The sequence below is a fragment of the Lipotes vexillifer genome, unplaced genomic scaffold (genome assembly GCF_000442215.2).
Source record: "Lipotes vexillifer unplaced genomic scaffold, Lipotes_vexillifer_v1.1 scaffold1285, whole genome shotgun sequence".
NCBI lineage: Eukaryota > Metazoa > Chordata > Mammalia > Artiodactyla > Lipotidae > Lipotes > Lipotes vexillifer.
This window is the reverse complement of record NW_006796211.1, coordinates 1,052,554-1,067,524: the sequence shown is the minus strand read 5'-3', so window position 1 is coordinate 1,067,524 and position 14,971 is coordinate 1,052,554. Positions and strand designations below refer to the sequence as shown.

Genomic DNA, 14,971 nt, shown 5'->3' with positions numbered 1-14,971 from the left:
CTATTTTGCTGGTTTTATAGTCCAAGAGTGAAAACAGTACAGGCAGAAAGGAGGTTTTCTTGGCACACTGCTTAGTTTGAGATAACAGGTTAATTGATGATGGAAATATGTTCAAATGAGTTCACTTATCTCCACAAATGAGGGTTGGACACTATCTGCCTGATAGTTACAGTGCTTGATTGTGTCCTTAGGGCAACAATTGAAATGAATCTCTGGTTCCTCGAACATAATGTTTTTGGCTAAGCAGGCAAATTACAGAAATCATTTATCATCCTGAAGTGACTGGCTTGGTTCTCACACTGTGTATTGTTGACTTAATGTTGTTTCTTTTCCTCAATGGTATCATACAAATTTGTGGTTTATGATTGTCATACATCTGCAGCTGCTCCTAATATCTGACATTTGAATAACACTAAGTTTAGAAAGATTTCAGTTTCATGCTCCCATTTCATCTTGTACTGCTGCCCTGTAGTTTAAAATGTTAAAAGCAGTGTTTACATGAATCAAAGGGTATCATGCTGACAGTTGCCAAAAGGCCTCTCTCCAGGGGCATTTACTCTTATAAACTCACCATTGTTGAAGGTCTTTTCCTTGATTATAGGCTTAGAGACCTGAATTTTGGGGGTTCCTCAGGAACAGAATCACCACAACCAAGGTCACATACTACATATTATCAATTTTATAAGTTTTTTTGTTTTTTTGTTTTTTTCGCGGTACACGGGCCTCTCACTGTTGTGGCCTCTCCTGTTGCGGAGCACAGGCTCCAGACGCACAGGCTCAGCGGCCATGGCTCACGGGCCCAGCCGCTCCGCAGCATGTGGGATCTTCCTGGACCGGGGCACAAACCCGTGTCCCCTGCATCGGTAGGTGGACTCTCAACCACTGTGCCACCAGGGAAGCCCAAGAGAAGTGCAACTTTTAAATGACTTTAATTCTCATGTCATAGCTATTTTCCTGTAGAAGAGTATCAAACCTTTGCTTGCTTAGCATGGAATCAGAACAAGGGGAGTTAATGATTCTATTGTTTAATGCAGTGATTCTAAACTGAAGATACATCAGAATCACCTCTGGAGTTTTGAAGAGTATACATTTGTGGGTCCCATCCCTAGATATTTTGATTTGGTATATCTGATACCAAAATATACCAGTGAGACTTGAGCATTCATATATATTTGTTAATTATGCGGTCCTTGAAACCAGGGATTCTGATTACCTGAAATTATAGTTTTCAAAGCTTCATAGGTGATTTTGATGCATGTTTATAGAACTTTAATAGGACCAGGCTCTGTTAGCCACCTGTATACATCTGACAACTCAGGTGGATAGATGTTCATGCTGCCCAAGAGGCACCCTGTACCTTGGTGGTTGGATGAATGTTACCATCCTCTGGTTTTGGGGGTTTCTTTTTTCTGTTTTGGATTAATAATTCCTCCTTTTGGGCTTCCCTGGTGGCGCAGTGGTTGAGAGTCCGCCTGCCGATGCAGCGGACACAGGTTCGTGCCCCGGTCCGGGAAGATCCCACATGCCGCGGAGCGGCTGGGCCCGTGAACCATGGCCGCTGAGCCTGCACGTCCGGAGCCTGTGCTCTGCAGCGGGAGAGGCCGCAACAGTGAGAGGCCCACGTACAGCAAAAAAAAAAAAAAAAATTCCTCCTTTTGTTTCCTCAGTGTTTCTTTTTTTTTTCTTTAATATTTATTTATTTATTTGGTTGCACCAGGTCTTAGTTGCATCAGGCAGGCTCCTTAGTTGCTGCATGTGGGCTCCTTAGTTGCGGCATGAGAACTCTTAGTTGTGGTATGCATGTGGGATCTAGTTCCCTGACCAGGGATCGAACCCAGGTCCCCTGCATTGGGAGCGTGGAGTCTTACCCGCTGTGCCACCAGGGAAGTCCCTCCTCAGTGTTTCTTTAAGTAGGTTATTTTGTGATTTAAGTTATACTCTGCTCTTTCTTAAATTCTGTGTAAGACTGTGTTGATTAGAATTTGGGGTGTCCCATACTTTTTTATAATGTATTTATATATTCTCAAAGAGAATTGTGAACTGATACTATTAACTCTCAGATGATAACTTGATTTCCCCACCTTCATGTTCTTGGGGTCATATTACTGCTGTCTCATGTGCCAACAACAGCAATCAAGACTACCAGTGAGGTGGTCTAGGGAGATTTTCATTTCCTGATGAGAAAATCATCAATTTGAATAGTTTGAACTATTTGTTCAATCTAAGTTTCAGAGCCTGTACTCTGCCTAGGTATTCTGAATTCTAACCAGGTATCAAATTTAATTGTGGCCATTAGCAAGTTTTAATGGTTCAGAAATAAGTGTGTATCATTTATTGCGGAAATTATCTAGCCACATACCTGCATGTTTAGATGATTAGACAGTTACTAGGACATGTGAAACTCTACCTTTTGAATTTATGTTTTTTATCACTTAAGTATAGATTAAAGCTATAAAAATACCCTAATAATTTTTGTGGTGGCAGAAAATTTCTTAATTTCTTAATCATCACCCATGGCACTAATGTTTGCCTAAAGATCATGTCCCTCTTCTACTTAAAAGTCCTCAGTGGTTTCCCATTCCCTACAGGATAGTATAGTCATACCTCAGATATTGCAGGTTCTGTTCCATACCACTGCAATAAGGCGAATATAGCAATAAAGTGAATGTAGCAATAAAGCGAGTCAAATTTTTTGGCTTCCCAGTATATATAAAAGTTATGTTTACACTACACTGTAGTCTATTGTGTGCAATATCATGATGCCAAAAAAGTATGTACTTTAATTAAAAAATACTTTATTGCTAAAAAATGCTAACCATCATCTGAGCCTTCAGCAAGTCATAGTCTGTTTGTTGATGGAGAGTCTTGCCTCAGTGTTGATGGCTGCTGACTGATCAGGATGGTGGTTGCTGAAGGTTAGGGTGTTAATGGCAATTTCTTAAAATAAGACAACAATGAAGTTTGCCCCACTGATTGACTCTTCCTTTCACAAATGATTTCTCTGTAGCATGCAATGCTGTTTGATAGCATTTTACCCACAGTGAAACTTCTTTCAAAATTGGAGTCAATCCTCTCAAACCTCGCTGTTGCTTTATCAACTAAATTTATGTAATATTCTAAATCTTTTGTTATCATTTCAACAGTCTTCACAGCATCTTCACCAGGAGTAGATTCCATCTCAAGAAACCACTTTCTTTGCTCATGCATAAGAAGCAACTCCTCATCCATTAAAGGTTTATCATGAGATTGCAGCAATTCAGTCACATATTTAGGCTCCACTTCAGTTCTCGTTCTCTTGCTGTTTCCACCACATCTGCAGTCACTTCCTCCACTGAAGTCTTGAACCATTCAAAGTCATCCATGAGGGCTGGAATCAACTTCCTCCAAACTCCTGTTAATGTTGATATTTTAACCTCTTCTGTGAATCACAAATGTTCTTAGTGGCATCTAGAATGGGTGAATCCTTCCCAACCGGTTTTCAGTTTTCTTTGCCCAGATCCATCAAATGAATTACTATCTATGGCAGCTCTAGCCTTACAAAATGTATCTCTTAACTAATAAGACTTGAAAGTCAGAATTACTCCTTGATCCATGGGCTGAAGAATGGATGTTGTGTTAGCAGGCATGAAAACAACATTAATCTCATTGTATATCTCTATTGGAGCGCTTGAGTGACCAGGTGCATTGTCAACGAGCAGTAATATTTTGAAAGGAATCTTTTTTTCTAAGCAGTAGGTCTGATCAGTGGGCTTAAAATATCTAGTAAACCATATTGTAAACAGATGTGCTGTCATTTGGGCTTTGTTGTTCCATTTCTAGAGTACGGGCAGAGTAGATTTAGCTTAGTTCTTAAGGGCCCTAGCTAGGATTTTTGGAAAGGTAAATGAAGATTGGCTTCAATTTAATGTCACCAGCTGCATTAGCTCCCAACAGGAGAAGCTTTGAAGCTCTGAAGACAGGCACTGACTTCTCCTGTCTAGCTATGAAAGTCCTAGATAGCGACTTCTTCCAATACAGCACTGTTTCATTTACATTGAAAAATCTGTGCTTTAGTGTAGCCTCTTTCATTAGTTATCTTAGCTAGATCTTCTGTATAACTTCCTGCAGTTTCTACGTTAGCACTTCCGGCTTGCTTCATCTTGTAATGTTATGTTATAGAGTCGGCTTCTTTCCTTAAACCTCAGGAACCAACCACTGCTAGGTTCAGACTTTTCTTCTGCAGTTTCCTCACGTCTCTCAGCCTTCAGAGAATTAAGGGGAGTTAGGGCCTTGCTGTGGATTAGGCTTTGGCTTAAGGGAATGTTGTGGCTGGTTTGATCTTCTATCCAAACGAATAAAACTTTCTCCGTATCAGCTATAAGGCTCTTTTGCTTTCTTATCATTTGTGTGTTCACTGGAGTAGTGCTTTTAATTTCCTTTAAGAACTTCTCCTTTGCATTCACCACTTGGCAAGCTCTTGGCACAAGAGGCCTAGGTTTAAGCCTGTCTTGGCTTTCAACATGCCTTCCTCACTAAGCTTAATCATTTCTAGCTTTTGATTTAAAGTGAGAGATGTGACTCTTCCTTTCACTTGAAGCCCATTGTGGGGCTGTTAACTGGGCTACTTTCAATATTGTTGTGTCTCAGGGAATAGGGAGACCTGAGGAGAGGGAAAGAGGCAGGGGAACACTGGTTGATAGAGCAGTCAGAACACACATTTATCAATTAAGTTCACCATCTTTTATGGATATGGTTCATGGCGCCCCAAAACAACAATAGTAACATAAAATATCATTGATCACAGATCACCATAACAAATGTAATAATAATGAAGTTTGAAATATTGCAAAAATTGACCAAAATGTAACACAGAAACATGAAGTGAGTAAATGCTGTTGGAAAAATGGCGCCAATAGATTTGCTTGACACAGAGTTGCCACAGACCTTCAGTTTGTAAAAGATGCAGTACCTACCGGTGAAGCACAATAAATTAAGTGCAATAAAACAAATTGTGCCTGTCCCCAAATTTCTCACCATAGTATATAGTGCCCTCTGTGATTCTTCTCCAGCCTACATCTTAGCCTTTAATTCCATGTGCTCTGCTCTTTCATGTTTCTGTTTACCACTTGCTACTCTTTTTAGAATTCTATTCCTCACCCTTCTTTGCCTGGGGAACTCCTGTTCATTCTTCGGGACTCAGTTCATGTAGCCTTCTGCTGGGGGAAGCCTTCCCTGATACTCACCCTTCCCTCCCCCACCTGTCAGATTTAATTGCCTTTCCTTTATGTTGCCATAGAGTCTAACACTTACACTATAACTTTCTATTTACAAGTTTCTTCCCTACCACCTGCTGAGCTCATTGAAGGAAGGCAGAACTATGTATTAGGTTTTGTAAGTTCTGCTTTGTTCCAAAAAGAACTGTGGTGATGACATTATTTTCTTTGTACCTTCTCCATGTAGTATCTGATAGGCTATAGGTACCTCCCCCATCTAAAAAAAAGAAAAAGTTGTTTGGGGAAGGAGGAAGAGCAGAGTAATTCTGATGGGTTTTTCTCTCCTTTCTATTTTTTAGGTTACCAAAAGGGATGAAGACTCTTCCCTAATGCAGCTAAAGGAGGAATTTCGGAGTTATGAGGCTTTACGCAGAGAACATGATGCCCAAATTGTTCATATTGCTATGGAAGCAGGACTCCGTATTTCACCTGAGCAGTGGTCTTCACTTCTGTATGGTGACTTGGCACATAAATCACACATGCAGTCTATCATTGATAAGGTTTGTGAAATTAGAGATGCTGATTTTATATCATTCTGCTACATTGGCGAGTATTTGAATCTTTTGAAGGGAGTAAAGAGACAACCAATTGGAGAGTCCTGTTTTTACATATAAAACTGTTATAAATATCTTTCTTTTTTATTATTTCCTAACTTTTAAAATAAACTAAGGGGGGCAACAGGGAAGCAAATACAGGATGTTAGCATAAAAGGAGGCTGGCTAACCAAGTCTGTCATTTATCTATTTCTGACACCGGATAGCTAATAAATAAGTTTTCTAAGTGTCTAATGATGAATTTCATAGGGCAGATTCTGAGGTGAAAATTTAATTCATCATTGATACTCCTACTATGGAATCTGAAGACACTTGAAAACCTATTCAGTATGTTGACTAAATGAAAGCATTTGAATATAGACAGATCATAAAAACCAGAGTAAAAACCATTCTGTTTTCTTTTTATGTTAGCTGCAGTCTCCAGAATCATTTGCAAAGAGTGTTCAGGAATTGACAATTGTTTTGCAACGAACAGGTGACCCAGCTAACTTAAATAGACTGAGGCCTCATTTAGAGCTTCTTGCAAACATAGACCCTAATCCAGGTATGTGACAAAATAATTGCTTATACTTTTTCTTCCTTTGAGGTAAATAACACAAGAGACTTAAACTGCTAACAAATTCTTTTCCTCATCCCATCCCCTTGGTGGACTATACAGATGCTGTTTCACCAACTTGGGAGCAGCTAGAAAATGCAATGGTAGCTGTTAAAACAGTAGTTCATGGCCTTGTGGACTTCATACAAAATTACAGTAGAAAAGGCCATGAGACACCTCAGGTAAGCACATTTATTGCACTTCTGACTGCTCTTAAATTTTTAACAGAGCATCCTGAACATCTTAACAAGCTGTTTGGTTAATGGACTCCTTATGTGACTCCACTCTCACATAAGTTTTTATTGTCTCTCTTCTTTTGAGAGAAACCCAAGTTTTAGTGCACCTGATAAATAATTCATAGTACAGCAGCAGTTTGAGGTGTATCTTGAATATGAGTTCACTGCAGGTTTTTTTGACCAACTCTATAGATCTGATTCCTTCCAAATATTTTGTCTAATTTTCTTCTAATGTGGGGAAATTGTCACTTTTTTCTCCTTTGCTGCCATACCAATGAATTCATGTTTGTATATGTGTGGAAGTAAATAAATAAGTATTTTCAGTGTACTTTTGAAGGAGTTATTTAAGGTAAAATCCTTCATTCTAGTAGTAACGTCCATTTATTAAATCACTATGAGCCAGTCCCTATGTTCAATATTTTACATATATTATTTCTAATCATCACAGCCACCTGCAAGATAATTGCTGTTCCCAAGCTGAAGTTTAAAGAGGTTAAATAACATATGTAAGGTCATGGTGGCAGTAAGTGACAGAACTGGTATCAAATCTACTCCAAAGTGATCTTTCCACTCTTCTGTCCTTATTCTATTAGAAGACATTATAATGTTCAAATCTTAACTGAAAGATGAATGTTTTATATTTATTAAGGTCATAGAAATAACAATGACATCTTAGATTTTGATGCAAATTATAGCAGTTATGATGATGTTTTTATATTTTGCCTCATTATTTGTATGAACTTAGCTCCAAGCCTTAGAAGAAAGTTGTACTCTCAAATTGACAAATAAATTAGTATTTCTTAATTTTTAACTTCTGGGGTAAGTTGTATTCTCCCTTTTCCTGAGAACATTTAAGTGGACAAAGCTTCTGGCTTTTTTAATGCTTTTTGCAATTGGTTGCTTGATTTGGGTATCATAATTTTGAGACAGCAATGAATTGATGAGAAAATCTTTTATTTTCGTGGGCATTTTGTTGCCTGGCAAATAAGTAACATAACATTTGAACCAGTTCCAGATAATCCTCAGAAGGAATATCTAAAATGCTAGCTCAGGGTTATGCCACATAACTCATAACAGGAAACAATGCAGTGGTAGTTGTGTCAGCACAAGAATTACTTATCTAACATGAAAAAGAATTAAAGGTGTAATCATAAAATTCTGGAGTCCCAAGAGTGAGTGACAACTGGAATCTTCACTTTTCCAAATATTGATTTTCTTTTTGTAGCCTCAGCCAAACAGCAAATATAAGACTAGCATGTGCCGAGATTTGCGACAGCAAGGAGGGTGTCCACGAGGAACAAATTGTACTTTTGCCCATTCTCAGGAAGAGCTTGAAAAGTAAGTTAGGAGAACTCTCTTTTATTTGGGATTAATTTTTGGTCATTATGAAAGTGTTATATAGAGTCTTAAAGTTTGTGATGAGTTTCAAAGATGCAGTCAAGTTTGCATTGTGGAAGTCTTTAGATTGAAAAAATAACCTTTTCTTTTGAAACCACACCTTGTTGCTTCTGGCAGCATGGTTAACATAATAAGTGATTTAGAACCTTATTCAGGTGTCATATTTTAGACCATTGTATATCTGGAATCCATGTTTCTGCTAAACACCTGTGCAGAATGAAAGTATTCTTATGTTCACTCTTACTTGCTCAGGTTCCATTGAAGGTAACAGCTGAGTCCCAGGTAAAATGGTAAAGCAGATACATTTCCTTTTTATGGTTTTTGGTCTTTTTAACATTCTTTTTTCTGTCTTCTTTTCCCTTTCTCTTGTCCTATGGGTAATCCCTTTTTCTATGTCCATTTACCCCAGACATAAAAGTAAATGGATATAAGCTGTAATATGTGTTGTCCAAGTTTTTGTTATTTTGTTTTTTAACCAAAACATTCATCATTGAGATCTCACCAAAAACTGACTCCAGCCTTTCTACTGAATAACTGGTCTTTATATCAACTCTTAATGGACATCTCTGTTTTGTTTTTATACACTTTAAACCCAATTTGAGCTAATTTTCTCCTCTTATACATCTTCTCTTGTATACATCTTCTGTCTGCTGTCCCCAAGTGTACCCTGTCCAGCCAGTTATACGTGCCATGTTATAGGAATCATCTTTGCCAGCTTTCACCTGCTTGTCTTAGTCACCAAGTTCTGTCAGTTCACCTTCCTATATATTTCTTGACTCGTCCTTGTTCTTTCTGTCCTTATAGTCTAAGCTGTCATCCCCTTTTCTTGATCCATAGTTGCCTCCTAACTAGTCATCTTACAGCTATCGTTGCCGACCCCCAATCCCATTATTCCCCCCAAAATAGGGAGAACTTTACACATAAGGCTCATTGCAGATAATGAGACTTGGCCATTCCTGTTGATAAACATAAAATCTACTCTGGCCCGCAAGACTCTGCGTCATCTAGTTTGTGCCTGCCTTTTTTATCTCATCTCACAACGCTCCCTAATTTTATTGTATACTCAAGCCACGCTGACCGTTTGTCAGTGCCATGCTCCTTCCCACCTGAAGTCTTTTATATAATGCGGTTCCTTCTAGCCTTGCCTTTGGAGCTTTCCCTGTGCCTAGCTCATCCTTTCTTTTTCAGGGGTATCCCCCCAGTATTTCATACTAAACCAGGTTCCTCTTTTTCCTGCTTATCAAAATTATAATTAACTTATGGGGTCTGTCTTGGGGGTTGACAAACTTTTCTGTAGAGATGCAGTTAGTGAATGTTTTCAGCTTGGTGAACCATTCATTGATCTCAGTCAACCACTCTACTCTGCCACTGTAGCAAAAAAGCCACCATAGACAATGCATAAAATGGGCATGGCTTTAAACTTTATTTACAAAAACAAGCAACTTTGACCCATAGGTGATAGTTTGCTGACCCCTGATCTATTTATTGAATGTCTCCCTTACTGAAGTGTAAGGTTCGTGGACTATATATCCATCTTGTTTATTACTGTCTCCTCTTTTCAGTGGCTAGCACTGGGCCCTGCACATAATGAGCTCTACAGCAACAGCAGTGTGATAGAAGATAAATATGTGTGCATTAAAAAGAAGAGCAGAAACATGCTTCCCTTCTTACTATCCCCCTGCCTCTCCCAGACTGGAAGATCCCAGAGAGGCTGCAGGAGTCTTAAGAAAAAAAGGGTGCTGTTTGCGTCTAGTCTAGGCAGTTCTATATGATGTATACAGAGTTTACATCAAGATGATTTTTTAGACTCCAGATATTTTGAGCTTGTCCATACCTGAAGTAGAGCTTTTTAGTTAAAATAGAGCTTTTTAGGGGACCTTGCTTGGGAGCACTTAAAAAAGAGAAGAAACTGTGTGATTTCATATTCCACTCACAACTGGTGCCCACCTGAAAATCATTTTACCTCTTACACCTTCAAATTGGCTTCCTGCTCTCTATCTCCAGTTCCTACTTCAGAACTTTATTATTTCTTGCCTGAGCTTATAATGGTAGCAGTAAAAATAATAATAGCCAAATTAATCAGTCAAATTTTGTGCCAGGTGCAATGTTTAATGTTTCACATGTTTACCCAATTTGTCCATTCTACTGCTCTGTGGCTTTTTTTACTTAATTGATTAATTAATTTATATATTTATTTTTGGCTGTGTCGGGTGTTCATTGCTGCACGCGGACTTTCTCTAGTTGTGGCGAGCGAGAGCTACTCTTTGTTGCAGTGCGTGTGCTTCTCATTGTGGTGGCTTCTCGTTGCAGAGCATGGGTTCTAGGTGCGTGGGCTTCAGTAGTTGTGGCTCGTGAGCTCAGTAGTTGTGGCTCACGGACTTTGTTGCTCCGCAGCATGTGGGGTCTTCCTGGACCAGGGCTCGAACCCATGTCCCTGCGTTGGCAGGTGGATTCTTAACCACTGCGCCACCAGGGAAGTCCTGCTATGTATCTTTTTACATGCATCTCCTTATGTCTCAACCAAGATTTTCTTTCACAAATACGGGTTTAATCATGTCCACCTTCTGCTTTAAATTCTTAATTGGTTCCTCAGTATATCACTGGTTCTGGGCCCAATCTTGCTTTCCAGCCTTATTCCACCTTTTGCATTCTTTATTTTTTTAAGGTACATCCAGTTTACTACTATATGAATTCTTTCACTCTTCTTTCCCTTATACATGTTGTTCACTATATCATATGCTTTCCTCTTCTCTGTTTGGAGAGCTCCTGTTCCTGATTATACTCAGATATCATCTTCTGTCTGAAAACTTCCCTGACTTCCCAGGCAGTGTTAGTTGCTTTGTTCACTGTGCTGCCATAGTAGTCTATACCTGGTAACTTTATAACTACCAGTTCTCTCACTGTATTGCAATTATTTATTTACTGGTGTGTATTTTCACTGGACTTCATTTATTTTATGGGTTATTCATCTTTATATTTTCTGCACTTAACAGGTATTTGACATGTAAACTCAGGATATTTATGTTGAAAGAGCAAATAATCTGTAGTTCATATTTCCAACCAGCTTCACACTCTCTGTTGCTGTTAAATAAAAGAAGAAGAAGAAGAAGGAAAAACAGGATAATCCAAAGCATTAAGGAAGTGGAAGATGTCATTATCTCGTTGGTTAAAAAAATGCATGTTGCTACCCAGCTCTGGACTTTTTGAGGGCGGAGCCTTTATCTTAGCTCCCATAATGTACCAGGAGGAATTCAGCAAATGTTTGTTTAACTTAAATAAATTTTATCCCAGCCTGCTTTCTCTACTATACATATCTCTAACCAAACAAATGCCCAGAATCTCTCTTAAGAATATTTGTGTGAATATATTTTAGAATTTAGGGTATTGGAATCCTGTTCCCCAAAATTGCTGCATTCTGGAGAGTATCAAAAGCCTGAGGTCAACCAGCTCAAGAAATATTTTTAAAAATGGTTGTTAAGTGCTGGGTACTGTTTGAGGTACTTCTAGTGGGGAAAGAAGAACAGTAAACATGTAAACTTAAGACAATTTCAGTTACTGATAAAATGCTATAAAGAAAGTCTGAGGTGGAAACAAGCTTGGCATGTTCAGGAACTAGAAAGAAGACGAGTGTGCCTGGAGAATGAGAAGGATGGCAAAAGATAACGTTGTAGAGGTTGGGCGAGGGCCAGACCATATTGGTTTGGTGGACATTGGCAAGGAGTTTGCATTTTATTTTGGAAGCCATTATAGGGTTTTATTCAAATGGAACAATGAGATTTTAATTTTCTCTTAGAAATGTCACTCTAGTGTCTGCATGATGTAGACCAGTTAAACTGCTGCAGTGGTCCAGGCATGAGATTAGTAGCTTGGTCCAGGCATGAGATTAGTAGCTTGGTCCTAGGACAATAGTAATTGAGATGGTGAAAAGTAGCCAGATTTGTGATACATTTTGGAAGTAGAGCTGATAGGACTGGTAGATCTAATGTGGGGTATAAAGAAAAGAGAAGATCAAGGATGACTCCAAGGTTTGGGGCCTGCATAACTAAGTAATGTCTTTTACTGAGATAGGAAATGCTTGGGGGTAGAAAATCAGTACTCTTGGCCATGTGAATTTTAAGGATTACTCCACATTCATGAGGCAGATATTTATGGAACACCTAACATGTACCAGGCACTGTGCTGAAGACAGATGAATAAGGAACGCAGAATTCTTGCTCTCATGGGGCTTACATTGTAATAGAGAAGATCAACATAAACCAAATAAATAGAAAACATAATATCTGGTGCTGATTGGCACTACGAAGAAAAATAACAAGGTAAGGAGAAGGAGATTGGGAAAGGGGAGATATTTTAGATAAGATCAGAAGGGATCCCAGAGGATATGACATTTAAGCAGACACCTGAATGAGGTGATGATTCACTAGAGAAGAAAAGATAATTATAGGAGTGAAATCTTTGAGAAGGGAAATGGGCTTGTGACCTGGGGTGCAAGTGGAAAGATTGGCCTTAGTTAGGAATAGGAACTCTTCACCTCCTATTTTAGGTGGAGTGTGTAGTTACAGAAGCAGGAAGGTTGGCGGGATTGGTGATGGAAAGATAATTAATTCTCCTCTGGTGTCATCTGTTTTCTCTGTGAAGTGGGAGGCAGTATCATCAGCTGTGGCGGGGCTCTGGGGAATGGAAGGGAAGAGGATTTTAGAGATAGGAAAGTGAATTTAGTAGAGAAGTGTATTAATGTAGTGCTTGGCCATTTTAAATACTTGATCATGATTTTGAAGAGAGTTTAGTCAGCATGATTGCATGATTTTTCTCTAGCAACATTCACCTACTTGAGCAGACACAGAATAAGAGAATAAGTAACAGATTGGATTGGGGTTTTACCAGGTGAGTTCAACAGGGTAATTGGACCAAGGGAGTTAAAGGTATTTATAAGGGAGGAATTAATGGTAGATAATGGATTCTAAGCTGGGTAAGGCAGGGAGCCAATACTTGAGGGAGCTCATGGCTGACTTTAAAAGAATAGGAGGTAATTGGCTTTTTTCAACTGTGAGGTCCAGATTCCAAGCCTAAGTCTTTAGCTGCCTAGATGCCAGGAGTCCAGTATGTATCCCTGTTTGTCCCTTACTTTACCTTACTCCTTTCTTTTAAGAGACTCACAATTAAAACTTTATATTTTGCCTGCCCGAGCAATCTTAAGGAAATTTGAAATTTATCCTTTGAGAATGGAAAGCAAGGAGCAGCTGGGCATTTTGTGCAAGAACCTTTGAAGTGAAGAATGAAGAGCAGGTTTCAGAGTAGCGTGTTGAGGAAAGCACTGGCCCCTCCATGCCACCAAACTGCCTTTCTAAAATATAGGTCTGCTTATAATCCTCATTCTTCAAGAAATAATCATTGGTTCCCCAGATCTATAAGATGACATATATAAGCTGGCCATAACCTATGTTTTTTTTGAACTTCATGTTCTATTACTCCACCTTTAGCCAGTCTGATCTGGGAATACTTGTCTTTACTGAGCTTTGCTGCTTCTGTCAGTGTGTGTGTATGAATGAGACGGGGAGAATTGAATAATGAAGCTGTTTATAGATACTGGAGGACTAAAAGGGAAACTGTTGTTAAGGCATTGCTCATCACTAACACTGTTTATATCTAATTACCATATGTTTGGTTATATATAACATTAATATCAGATTAATTTAGGTATATGTAATTATGAACCCATATGTGTGCAGTCTTTCTATACATATAACATAGTTGTTCACCACTTTAAAATATTGGAGGGAACACTAACTAGGACTACATTGTAATGAAATTTTTGTTGTATGACTGGAAATAAATTTTCTTAAATGGAATCAGAGATCAGGTTGCTTCATATATTAGAGTATTGTATCTGACCACCATAAATAAAACCCTGAATTTAATATCGGAAAATATCTTTAATCCAAATACTTTTTACTTTAGTCATAAACTAATCTGAAAGTAGAATACTAAATTTCTATATTTTGGTGTAATGTTTAAGAATGAGTTTTGGGTTTGTTTTAATCTCTTTAAAATAATATGATGTCTTAACAATTTGGTAACAACAGAATTCTTTCAACTCTTGCATACCTTTTCATTCTACATTCCCAAATAAATTTGGTATGGTTACTTTCATTTTTATATAGTGTACTTTCTATTCCAATTATACAAAATTTTCAAGAAGATCTCTTCCCACTCTCAAAATAGTTTTTTGAATACATTTGTACTTTTCTTGCTACATTAATTGTGTGTCTCCATACATAAGTATTGTGTGTACATATATATATTGTATATGGCAGATACATGTTCATGTGGTGGCTATCATAGCAGAGTTTGATGTAGACTGTATTTGATATTTAGCTGAAGAAACTTTTTTTTTAACATCTTTATTGGAGTATAATTGCTTTACAATGGTGTGTTAGTTTCTGAAGAAACCTGTTTTTCAAAGTTGTTCTTCCTTTTAACATTTTTTCCTATTGCTCCCTCCCTTTTTTTTTTTCTTTTTTTTTTACTTAGGGTAAGATTTAGTGAAATATTTACTGATATGTTTATTGTTTTTGAAACAGGTATCGATTAAGGAACAAAAAGATCAATGCAACTGTAAGAACGTTTCCTCTTCTAAATAAAGTTGGTGTAAACAACACTGTCACAACCACAGCCGGAAATGTCATTTCTGTCATAGGAAGTACTGAAACAACAGGGAAAATTGTTCCAAGTACAAACGGAATTTCAAATGCAGAAAACAGTGTTTCCCAGCTAATTCCTCGTAGTACTGACAGTACATTAAGAGCTCTGGAGACTGTGAAGAAAGTGGGGAAGGTTGGCACTAATGGTCAGAATGCTGCTGGGCCTTCTGCAGAGTCTGTAACTGAAAAGTAAGTATTAGGTAAAAATGTTTAACGTGAGTAATTTAGCCTTTTT

At 38.2% G+C, this 14,971-nt stretch overlaps 1 protein-coding gene across 1 annotated transcript in view; it reads left to right on the top strand.

Annotated features, from left to right (window-relative positions):
• RC3H2 (ring finger and CCCH-type domains 2) overlaps positions 1-14,971 on the top strand; it is a 46,586-nt gene that overhangs the window by 21,205 nt on the left and 10,410 nt on the right. The window contains 5 exon segments of the mRNA XM_007468370.1: positions 5,552-5,752; positions 6,218-6,350; positions 6,465-6,583; positions 7,863-7,975; positions 14,617-14,925. Of these exon segments, the coding sequence (XP_007468432.1) occupies positions 5,552-5,752; positions 6,218-6,350; positions 6,465-6,583; positions 7,863-7,975; positions 14,617-14,925 (875 nt within the window).